The sequence below is a fragment of the Bidens hawaiensis genome, unplaced genomic scaffold (genome assembly GCF_021521415.1).
Source record: "Bidens hawaiensis isolate Kalapana, Puna unplaced genomic scaffold, B.hawaiensis_p1.1 tig00033847_1, whole genome shotgun sequence".
Lineage (NCBI taxonomy): Eukaryota > Viridiplantae > Streptophyta > Magnoliopsida > Asterales > Asteraceae > Bidens > Bidens hawaiensis.
Window position 1 is genome coordinate 184,453 of NW_027495824.1, and position 12,092 is coordinate 196,544.

Consider the following 12,092-nt stretch of genomic DNA (forward strand, 5'->3'; position numbering starts at 1 on the left):
ATTTGAAAAACCCGATTTGTGCACCTCTAAATAAAGGTAGTGAAAAAGAAATTAGTTTACTTTTAAAAGTTAATTGATATATGAAGAATTAAAAAATATAAGTATTTGACATTAAAATTGTAACAAAGGTTAACCCACTTTTTTAACGGATCGGGTTTGAGTTAACCTAATTTTTAAACGTATCAGGTTAGGTTGACTTGTTTAAAAAAACAGGGTCATGCTAGCCAACTCAAAACCTATATTTTTTTCGTTTTTTGGTTCAGGTTTCAGGCCGTGTCGAATTAACACCCCCACTCAAAGCTTGTGGGTACAAACCTGTTCACGAGAAACAAAGACCGGAAAAACCCTGAATTTGTCTAATTATTATTAGTTTATATTATTTTAATAATACTGAAAACTGAGACAATATTTCTTGCAAGGAAGAAAAACGAGGCAACGAAAAGAAGACCAAATTGCATAATCATTTTTCGTCTTCTTGTTTTGTCTTTGTCTTCGTCTTCGTCGAACACAACAAACAAAGAAACCTCAATCAATCCACACACAACATAATTAACACAACGCCTCTGTAATCATCGTCACAATCTAGGATCACCTGTAAGTTCTGTTTCCTCGTAATCGCCGTTTAATTTTCTATCAAGTTAACTGATTTGATGACTGATTGTTTTCTTACACATGTTAAAAGAGAAACAGAGCATGCTAATCTAAGACTAAGAGTAAATTTCTATGTTTGTTTTCTGGTTCTTGTTATTACAGTTTAGGGATAAGCAAATGGTATCGGGTACCGACTTTTTGAGGTTTCATTATACCTTCGGTACGGACCTTTTGAGGTTTTGTGGTCAGTACGGTACCGGTATTTTTCATGAATATTTTACTTTGGTACCGTATTTGCCTGAATTTTTTACTTTGGTACCTGTCGAGTATTTTCGGTACCTGTACCGAGCTCGTCCATGTTAGAGAGAATATAAAATTAGTTAGGGTTTATTGTTATATATCACAATACTTAAAATATGTGGTTTGATTTGATTTGATTTGATTTGATTAGGTTTTTTGAATTGTACTCGTGTAAACAGTTGATCGATAATATTAATATAGGACAATATTAATATAGGACACACACACACGGTCTGACATTTAATTCACATCACTTTAAATGGCCATCTGGAGAGAGGTCGGAGGGTCGTTTATACCTAAAGTTTTTCAAAGTTTGATTGTCTATGGTTAGAATGATATTGGCCGAACGACCGATGGCCAATAATTTTCAAAGTTTGTCTTTTTTTGGTCTAGACGACCGTCAGAGTGTTTTGCGGACGGTTGTTTTATGATGTGAAATCAGATTGAGGTGGTGTAGTTATAGCATGACCTTATTAGATTACATAATGTTTCTTATTATGCTATATGGTATGGAGATAATATAGTAGTTAGGGTTTATCGCTACATAATTAAATGTAGTTAATAGATCAAGATATGATTTAACTAGTTTTTCATTGCAATTATCTTACACTTTTTGTGGGTAAATAATTTAGTTCATGAATTCATACCATTCTTGTTTAAAATGTATTTAGAAACTGAAAATATGAGTATGATTTTGATGCAGAATTTTGGTCACAGTGTTATGTGGAAGACAGTTTATTAATGAAGAAGATTTAGACTCAGTTTAAAGGTTCATTATTTAAAAAATCAATATTAATGGGCGCGAACGTAAACCATAACATCGATCACAACCCTAATGACATGACACAAGGGTTCTACCACAAGCTCTATGATGACATGTCAATGGACAGTTTCAGTAGCTTACAAATGAGCAACAACGGATTCGGATCAACCGCAATGTCAGTAGTCACCAGCAGTGTAGGCTCAAACGACTCATACGGTTCCAAAACTCTGATGCTGAAGCACCATGGCTCGAACCGTATGGACCATGTGGTCCCCACTTACACGGTCTACCATAGTCATAACAACAAAGGGCGCGTCTCACAGGGGTTAAGTGATGATGTGTTGGCTCAAGCTTTGTTGGACACTTGTTATGTTTCAAAAGGGCTGCAAGGTTATGAAGAATGGACCATTGACCTTGAGAAACTTAACATGGGGCCCGCGTTCGCGCAAGGTGCGTTTGGGAAGCTTTATAAAGGTAGTTATAATGGTGAAGATGTTGCTATAAAGTTGTTGGAACAACCAGAAGATAATATTGAAAAGGCTAATTTAATGGTCCAGCAATTTCAACAAGAAGTTAAGATGCTTGCCAGATTGAAGCATAAGAATATTGTTCGGTTTATTGGCGCGTGTTATAAACCGAAGGTGTGGTGTATTGTGACCGAGTATGCGAAAGGGGGTTCGGTTAGATGTTTTTTGAATAAGAGAAGGAAGAAAAATTTGGTGCCTTTGAAGGTGGCGGTTAAACAGGCGTTGGATGTTGCTAAGGGGATGGAATATGTTCATGGGTTTGGGTTTATTCATCGGGATTTGAAGTCGGATAATCTTTTGATATCGTCTGATAGGTCGATTAAGATTGCTGATTTTGGTGTGGCCCGAATTGAAGTGCAGACCGAGGGTATGACCCCTGAGATGGGAACATATCGGTGGATGGCCCCGTAAGTTTACTTGACGTATTATTATATTAAAGTGTAATCGCAAGTAGGGTGTAAACGAGCCGAGCCTAAGCTTGACTCATTTAAATTTAGAAGGATTGAGCTCTACCTCGGCTCGTTTAGATTTGTATTTCTAAAGCTCGAGCTCCGCTCATTAGTAGTTTTTCAAGCTCTAGCTTGGATCGTTTATTGTCTATTAATTATTTAACTATTTATATCTATACTATATATAATACACCAAACAAGGGCAAATTAAGACACTTGATTTTAAGAGTTTTACAAAACTAATGCATAATGTACATGTATTATTAGGAGTAAACTTGTCTTTTAAACACAATTCATTCAACTTACAAGTTTGGTCCCTTATTTTTAACCATATTATGTTTTTAATTTAACTTTTAAACTAAGTAACTAACTTCTCATCCATGATTTTTAAACGACTATAACATTTTCATACGTTAATATTTTTATAAAAAATTTATACCATAAAAACGGACATTTTATTCTCTTTAATTTGAATATGATACTGTTATAATTTTTTTCAATTTAAATAAATTAATATGTCAGGTAAGATTGTTCAGTGTCGGTTTTGATGGTTTATAAGTTAAGCTTGTGAGACCAACCGTTAATACCGATTTTTTGTTGTCCAAAACCAAAATGAACCATTGAAAGTTGAAACTGAGTCGTTACTAACGGCCTGATTCCAGTTTGGTTTCACAGTTTAAACTTTAATAATAAATTTAGTTTAAAATAATTATTAATTTAATTGTACCATCAATTTTAACTAAACACCAACATAATATGATATTTGAGAGGATCATAATAAAGAATTATAGTTTTAGCTACATAAATGGTAAACGTTAATGGAAGACCTACGACGTGAAATAATAACAACAAGAATTACAAAAAGAATTATACTGCAGTTAGGTTAATTTAAAGTTGTAATAGCCAAGTTATGTGTATTAAAAAGATTATGTTCAATTACATTTTAACTATATCTAATATATATAACAAAACATATCTAATAATTAATAATAAAAAACATTAAAATGCGTTCAACATTTATAGTCTGGTCTGGTTTCATATGGCCGGTTTCCAGTAAAAACCGGGAACCAATCGTTCACTACGTTTGAAAATTTTGAAACCAACCAACTAACCGAAAGTAAAAAAAGAAAGAAAAAAGAAGCCAAACCAATGACCGGTTTAAACAATTTCAAGGTTTTAACCGAACCATAAACACTCATATTTATTACGTGATTAACAGTGTCTGTGTTCAAACACCCGCTGCATCGCGCGGGCACCCGTCTAGTATTTTTATAATTGTAGACATACATTTTTATGATCATAATTTTTATATATAATCTGATATATGTTATTTAAATATATTTATCATATGTTTAGATATAGTAATTATTATATAAATATGTTAAATAAATTATATAAATAAAAATCTTTATAAGATTTGCGAGCCAGCTCGAGCTCTATATGTGAAGCTCGGGCTCAAGCTTGTTTAGTTTTTAACGAACCAATCTCGAGTACTCACGAGTGGCTCAGATTGTTTACATCCCTAGCGACAAGTTGGTAAATCTGACCGGTCAGGTCGGTTGGGTAACAGTTTAAACGGGTTGGTTTAATTGGGTAGGGAAACAATAATACGAAGTTATTGCGCAAGTAATTTAAATTTTTTGGTGAAATTTTTTTGTTGCTGTATATATCGTTGGGCTACTTTAAATCTGTTTGACCCATTCCCAGTTTAGCTAAGGTTTTAATATAACTTAAAAAAGAAATTGACCCGCCGCTTATTAAGTAGAAATGCTGTTATATTGATAAAAGGGCAGGGCAACCCAACCCGTTTTGACCCTTGACCCATATGACACATCCATCAAGAAACAACTCATTTGACCCATGACCCATTTGACATGTCACTTGAAAAACAACTCATTTGACCCATAAACCCATTTGAAATGTGTTACAAGTAACAACGCATTTGACCGATTTGACACATCTTATTAAAAACAACTCAGTTGACTCATGAGCCATGACCCATTTGACAAATCCTTCTAGAAAACTTATTTGACCCATTTGACATGTCTCTCAAGAAACAACTCATTTTACTCGTATTAACCATTGACCCATTTGACATGTCGTTCGATAAATAACCCACTTCACCCGTGACCCGTTTGACACATCCTAACTCATTGATCCATTTGACACATCCTTCATAAGATCCATTTAACATTTTTTTATTATTTCTCGCAGGGAGATGATTCAGCACCGGCCTTACACACAGAAAGTAGATGTTTACAGTTTCGGGATCGTATTATGGGAACTGATCACAGGCACGCTACCATACCAGAACCTAACAGATTTGCAGGCTGCATTTGCTGTGGTCAACAAGGGTCTTCGCCCAACCGTCCCAAATGACTGCCTTCCAATTCTCAGGGAAATAATGACCCGTTGCTGGGACGTGGACCCCACTGTCAGACCGACATTCAGTCAAGTTGTCAAAATGCTGGAAATGACTGAAACCGAGATCTTGACCACGGTTAGGAGGGCCCGGTTCAGAAGCTGCTGTGGGACTCAACCCATGACTCTTGACTGATATGTGTGAAGAACCAATATCCAGACATTCTTATAGAGTGGTTTTTTTATATGTAATTGTAATCTATAGGATAGTTTTTGTTTTACTACAAATAAATTGGTATACAGAAGAATTATAATCTGGTATGAATTGTTTATCTATGAAGTGTACCTTTTGTTTTTGTTTTATGAGTTGTATTGCAAAATTAGACGGTAATCGAGCCAGGCTTTACTGGCATACTAGTCGAACCGGTTTAAGAAACCTAAAAAACGTAATAAATAATTTAAAATTTAGAATATAAATATATTAACATAAAACAAAATTTGAACCAGACGCCTTACTGGTTCATATTTATCCGAATGACGTCATAATTTAAAATGTAAATATGTATCTAGTGTAAACAAAATATGAAAATATTTTATTTTGTATATGTTATTTTATAAAATGTAGTCTTAAATAAATAAAATATAAAGTCCGTAGTAGTAAATAAAACAATAAAAATGATATTATGAAAGGAGAAGCAAAAAAAGATATAACAATTGAAATACATTGCGGTTTTGAACACTATAAAAATTGTTTTTGCATAGGTGGAAACTCCTCATACAACGCTGTACGCAACACATGACAAACGCACATTAATCAAATTTTGAGTCCTTCCATTTGATAAAGTGGTTGGTTGGTTGTGTCACACGTCAACAACCTACTTGATTTAACATGGATAAAACAAACCCGTCTAAAATTTGTTTAACCTATTTATTACACGCTACAAACCCGTTCAATATGTTCACAACTTGTTTTGCAACAAACCAACCCATTTCTTGTTTAGACAACGCGTTAATTGGCCATACTCAACATACATTTAATTTAAGTGTGTCCAGGCTCGGGTTTATATTTGACACAAATAAATATACGAGTTGGGTCAGGTTCAACAATTCAACCGCCAACCCGTATCCTTCCTCTATAGCTATTTTTCCCTCCTAGAACCCGTTTGACGAGACAAATCCAAGTCACGTCGATTTTATATATAATAGTTCAAATTCCACAGGTAAAAACATCATTCAATGAACCCAAAACAGAGAATCAAGAAAACTAATGTTACCATTTTGTCAATTAATATGATCAATCATTGTACACTTGTTTGGGCAGCAACACAACCGCCACCCTGTCAACAAACCATTCCAATAACAATGGAATCAACATACCCCAACCTGAACCCGCCTGTAATCACCGCCGCCTACCGCCAACAATAAAAAGGGTAAAAAAAACTAAACGGGCCCATCAAAAAGCTAAAACTTGTCATAACTTTAAAAAACCGAATTAGTAACCGCTTCACTGTCCCTCCTTGTGTTCTTCCAACTGGAGTGAGTCAGCAACACGGTCTGAAAGCCCGTTTATTGAAGCTTCAACGATACCGTTGTTGTTTGTTGAAGACACGCGTTCTTTGGCTCTTGTTTCTTGAACAGATTTCTCGCGTTCATCATAAAAACTAAAATCATCCAAAAGTGATGTGCCCGAATCATGTTCGTTGATGATTTTCAACATTGCATTGCCCTCTTCAAGATTCACCTACACAAAAAGAATAAGAGTTGACCCATAAACACTATTTACTACTTATCAATTGGTTAATATTGGTTATGCCAAACCGGTCAAAATACCCAACCCGTTTTAACCCATAAAATCACCCACTTTGGCCCATTATCCAACATGTCCATGCTGCATAATTTGATTACATATCAAAAAGCTTGTGGTTCGTGAGTCACGCTTGAAATCAGATCAATAATAAACGAGCCGAGCTCAAGCCAAGGTAAGCTCGCTCATTTAAGTTCAACACAAATTTTAATATTATAACAAAATTTCATTTATAAATAAGCCCATATAATATGATCTACGAGCCAACTTGAGACACAATATTACATTAAATGAGTTGTGGCTCATCGAGGCTTGAGCCTTTTACGAGCTGAGCTCGAGCTAAAATTTCAGCTCGTAAGAATAAACGAGCCGAGCTAGCTCGTTTAACTTCGAGCCCAGGTAGAAGCTGGCTCTGTTCAGCTCGTTTAGCAGCCCTACTTTTGACCTGTTTGACCCGTCTCACTTTTAGCTAATTTTACTCATTTGACCCGTTTGAGACACTATACAACCAAACGAATCCGTTCATATGAAAAAAGTCAAAGTTGTGACATCTTGTTTAAACAATACCTCTTGTGAGTCTCGGCTATGAGTTACGGGCTTGTTTTCATTATTTTCAAGAAGAATATGGCGAAACCGACTGTTGGGAACATCTTTAATGATGTGCCACTTTACACGAAATTGGCCACTCCACCTATCTAACTGCCAGTAATCTGCATCATTTTCAAAATCCACGGGCCCGATCATTTCAGCAACTCCACAAAACTGTCCACTTGCATTTACCTACAAAAAAGTCCAAACGATCAAACAGGCCAAATCATAAAAGTTATGTAGGGATTGACTCAGGCTATGTTTCATCTATAACGGGTCAAGTGAGTCAAACAGGCTGAGGTCCATTTAACCCGACCCATTTGACCAGGCCCAAAGTGCCACCTCTATCAAGAGTTGGTGTAAGTAGAAGAGAAAAACAGTTTGGTTTTATGGTTTTTAAATAGTCGATTTTTCGCTTTGGTTTCATTGCTATAAGCCCAAAAAGAGAGAAAAAACAAACAAACTGAACCGAACCAAACCAAAACACTGATTTTAAGTAGTTTGTAAGAAACTAATAAGTGGTGTAGCCCAAGAAATTTAGCCCTTGATCTCGGGCCTTTTTATTCAGCCCAAAAATTTCAAGCCCAAAAGATAAAACCGAAAAAACAAATACCAAACTGAATATTCAGAAACTCAGAAAAACAAATTTTCGGTTTTTGGTTCTGTTTGAGACCAATTTGACCTAAATCAACCAATGCACTCACTATCTCTAGCGGGTCAAAAAAGTAAATGAAAAGAAAACTGGTTAAGTGGGTCAAACAGACTGAGGTCAAACTAACCCGACCGGTTTGACCCAGTCCAATTTCCCACCTCTCAAGAGTGTTAATATATAAGTAACATACCGAAAAGAGAAGAAAAACCGGGCATGTATCACCATATTTTTTAGCTTCTTGATAAGCCGCATCGAGTTTTCGGTTTCCAAGCGCGGTGCTGGCCCACACACCATACTTGATACTTCTATGAACATTATCTTCACTAAAAGATTTTATTACAAAAAACTTCGCCTTTTCATACGTTGTTTTGAAATCTGGCTGGTTGTAAAGGTCAGCATCGCTTGATGTACGGTCAGCAGAATTACTTCCTTTCGGCTTTAAAGCCCTCGGTCCACGATTGGTCACAGCATGTGACTCACCGCTTAAGTTGACCGAGTCCCGGTTAAGTTTGACTTCTTTGGCAGGCCCATGATTGTATTGTGTCTGCTCATACGGGCCGAGTATACCAACTGGTGTAGATTGATTCAAACCAGATTCACTGGGCACGTTATAGTATCCATAACCATTATTGACAGGATAATGCATATAGGCCCAATACATGTTCTCACCAACACCCTCTTGACCTGTGCCTGCTGATGTGGCGTACCCATTTGAAGAAACGGGCTGGGAATAGTAAGATGGAGATAATGGGACTTGTTGTGAATAAAGTTGACCGTCTATCATTACGGGTGAATACGGGCTGTATGCCATTTGCGGGTCAAACCCGTATGCGGGATGAAACAACAGTGAAGAATTGTCTGTGTAGATCGGAGGCATAATTTGCATGTTGTTAGTCCAGTTAATTGAGCCATCATTATAACCTGATAACATATCAAAACGGGTCAATTAAAGTCATTGTTTAAAGATTTAGATTGTTATTGTAATAATATTGTTTATGACATCATAATTAGCCCGATCACGACTTATGTTATTAATAACCAACAACAAAGTGTTTGCAGGTCAACCCAACCCGATCCGTATCAACATGTACCATTTTAGACCATATATATTAAAAAAAATGAGTAAAAAGTATTACAGGTCAACCCAACATGATCTGACCCGTTTCACACCGAACCCATTAACCACCCACCCCACCTTTTGAAAAAATCCATCTAATTATAAATTTGTCTATTTGGATTTTGATTTATCTCAAAAGGTTAAAAAAAATCCAAATAAGTAAATAACTAATACGTCAACAAGTCAAATGGATGGTCAAACAGGTCAACTTAGGTCTTTATTCAAAGATTACATAAAATAAAACTATGTAATTTTAACAAAAACATTATTTACTTGTGACCTTTAAAAACCCACAAAAAAGTGTTTATGGGTCAACCCAACCCGTTTAGACTCGTACCAAAAACCAACCCAAATTTTTATAAAAACAAAACAGGCAAAAAACTGGTTATGGATCAACCCAATTTAAAAACCGACCCGTTTAAAACCTAACCCGTTAACCCACAGACCCGTAAAAAAACCATCTCCTATATTACCTCCATAGTAGTACATTTGATCCGAACTCACAGGGGTCTGAGATCGACTCGCATTCTGGGCTTCCGTCTGATCCGAAACAACCGTTTCATCTTTCGGTGATTCCGCTACAAAACACAATTTCAAGAATCAAGATCTGAATAAACCCACATTTCAATTCAATTTCAAAATGCAACCCAAATCAACCCACCCCCAAATCACACAAACAAACCCTAATTCCTAAATCATACAAATACTCACAATAAACCAAAACTACAAAAAACCCGCATACCAAAACACTTGAATCAAGATAATAACCCCAAGAATCACGAAACCCAGATCGAAATTTCACACCCAAATTTCAAAATCAAAACAAAACCCTAATCTCAAATCGGTTGATAAACTACTTACGATGTGAAATTGGAGACGAATTCGAAGCAGAGGAACTTCGATCTTGTCCTTGTGGCAGTGATTCCTCCATAATTTGTTCGAATTGATTCAAATCAAGAAACTTCTTTGAAAACCCTAAAAACCCAGATCAAAACTGACGGTTTGAACTCAAACCCGGATCCGAATTTCAATCGAGATCATGAATATGATGAATAAAGTGATGGAGTTGATAAAAGAAGCAAGAATTTGAAATGGGTTTTGAGTGTCTGATGCATTTGTATATGTATTGGTGCATGTGAAGTCAAGAAATTAAGAAAATTAAAAGAAAATAGAAATAAATGAAAAAAAGAAAGGAATCTGGGTTTTCCAGAATGGAAATGACTAAATCCAGGTAATGTGCAAGTTGTTATGAGGTTTGTACAAGTGGTATTGCGGTTGGAGTTTGGATTGTGTTATTTGGTTTTTAATGTTAGTAGTTATTACACGGAGGATTTTGGGGGAAATGGAAATTGGGGTTTCGGTTTTCAGACACGGTGGTGGAGCGTGATGTGCACGCTAGGGTTTTAGTGGTGGGTTGGGAGAGTGGGGTTCACGAATGGGAAAGAGTGTTGGTGGGTGAAGAAGAGTCAGCGGATGACAGTGTGTTTCTTTGCCGTCAAAGATATTTACCCTTCTGTTTTTACGAGGATTTGCAAAACAATATTATTATTATTATTTTATTTCATTCAATAGCTAAAGTTCACCGTTATAACCTAGTTGTATGGAGTCTTTAAGGGCCTTCAAGTTATCTTTAATTTCAGAAATAACTCAGCAGCCCGAATGTCAATTGTCGTAAACCCGGACCCCCTCATGATCAAATTGGAGATTACAAATATCCCAGTCTTTTTTTCATTGAGACACTCATGTCCCCCTCCTAAAATTTTGTAAGTAAGGATTGAACTTATGTCTCCATTGAAAAACTCAAACTTCTTACTGATACACCACACCGAAAAGAACACAAAAATATATTATTAAGCTTAATAATTGTTTTTTTTCCATCAAAGCTAGAAAAAAAAATACAACACACTAACTACAAAGTAAAACAAAATAAGGTGGTTGTCTGTTGCTCAATAGAAAAAAATCAATAATTACAAACTCATTTCATGAAAACAATTCCTTCTTACATACTATTTTTTTCATTTTATTCATCTTTCATCTTATTTTCTCAACACCACCATTTGATCACCGTTACTGTCGCTACCATGCCACCACTACCACCACCGTCTCACCGCACCATCGTCATTGTTAGGGGTCGTTTTAGTCCAAGAGTGATTCTAACGGGTATCTTGATAGCTCGAGTTCCAGCTAACTTCAAGATCCTGAGCTAACCAACTCTACTTAATTATTAATTGAGTTGTGCTTGTAGGTTGCGCAAAGGATAAATATCTACAACGGCTAATTGACTAGTTCAATCTGAAAGCTCGGAGATACAAGCTAAAAAACACGTGTGAGAAAGCTGATTCATTGAATGATCTCGACGGCTAGGGTTCCCAGGTTTACAAGGAATATTGTTATTTACTTTTTCTATATAATGAGGCCTTTATGAACGTTGTATGACACTTCTCACTCACTCTCTACACTACACTTGTACTCTAGTCTTCGTTCACAACGAGCTTTCGAGTTGTAACTACCGTTTTGGTTATTAATATATTGAGGCATGTAGGTTCCCAGCCGGATCTACACGAGATATCGCGTACTACGTAGGTGCGGAATCCCTACGTAAGACGTTACGAGTATAGAAAACAATACGAGCTAACACACGATACGATAACCAAACACACGTTGTATTCCAACCGTAAACACGTGATACTATGATCACTGGATACAAAACTCTCTGACTCGAATACACAGACTGTTAATCTATTAACTATCTAAGCCGTAACCTAGTTTATATAATCACGACAACTTCGCCTGGCATGTTCAGGCGAAGTTGTCACTAACTTCTCTTGTCTAACAAGTTCGCCTATATCAGCGAACTTGTTAGCAACTTCGCTTACATACAAACTCAAATCCAAACGACTCGATTACAAACACTAGACACTGAACTACTGACATCATGCA

At 36.1% G+C, this 12,092-nt stretch overlaps 2 protein-coding genes across 2 annotated transcripts; one reads left to right on the forward strand and one right to left on the reverse strand.

Moving 5' to 3' along the window:
• Window positions 1-405: 405 nt before the first annotated feature.
• On the forward strand, window positions 406-5,287 carry LOC143585443 (serine/threonine-protein kinase STY13-like). Its single transcript, XM_077067230.1, has 3 exons — window positions 406-594; window positions 1,595-2,588; window positions 4,845-5,287. The coding sequence occupies exons 2-3, from the start codon at window positions 1,687-1,689 to the stop codon at window positions 5,185-5,187; spliced, it is 1,245 nt and encodes a 414-aa protein (XP_076923345.1). The 5' UTR covers window positions 406-594; window positions 1,595-1,686; the 3' UTR covers window positions 5,188-5,287.
• Window positions 5,288-6,238: 951 nt separating this feature from the next.
• LOC143585442 (YTH domain-containing protein ECT3-like) lies at window positions 6,239-10,619 on the reverse strand. Its single transcript, XM_077067229.1, has 5 exons — window positions 10,014-10,619; window positions 9,626-9,730; window positions 8,226-8,956; window positions 7,363-7,575; window positions 6,239-6,732 (listed from the first exon to the last, which is right to left on the reverse strand). The coding sequence occupies exons 1-5, from the start codon at window positions 10,081-10,083 to the stop codon at window positions 6,496-6,498; spliced, it is 1,356 nt and encodes a 451-aa protein (XP_076923344.1). The 5' UTR covers window positions 10,084-10,619; the 3' UTR covers window positions 6,239-6,495.
• Window positions 10,620-12,092: the final 1,473 nt, after the last annotated feature.

What these genes read in the sequence shown, in the direction of transcription:
- LOC143585443 (XM_077067230.1), top strand. Translation starts at nt 1,687, where the DNA reads ATGGGCGCGAACGTAAACCATAACATCGATCACAACCCTAATGACATG. An exon ending in ACATATCGGTGGATGGCCCC is followed by an intron (nt 2,589 to 4,844) that starts GTAAGTTTACTT and finishes TATTTCTCGCAG; the next exon opens with GGAGATGATTCAGCACCGGC.
- LOC143585442 (XM_077067229.1), bottom strand. Translation starts at nt 10,083, where the DNA reads ATGGAGGAATCACTGCCACAAGGACAAGATCGAAGTTCCTCTGCTTCG. An exon ending in TTCGTCTCCAATTTCACATC is followed by an intron (nt 9,731 to 10,013) that starts GTAAGTAGTTTA and finishes TGTGTTTTGTAG; the next exon opens with CGGAATCACCGAAAGATGAA. An exon ending in CGGTTTTTCTTCTCTTTTCG is followed by an intron (nt 7,576 to 8,225) that starts GTATGTTACTTA and finishes ACTTTTTTGTAG; the next exon opens with GTAAATGCAAGTGGACAGTT.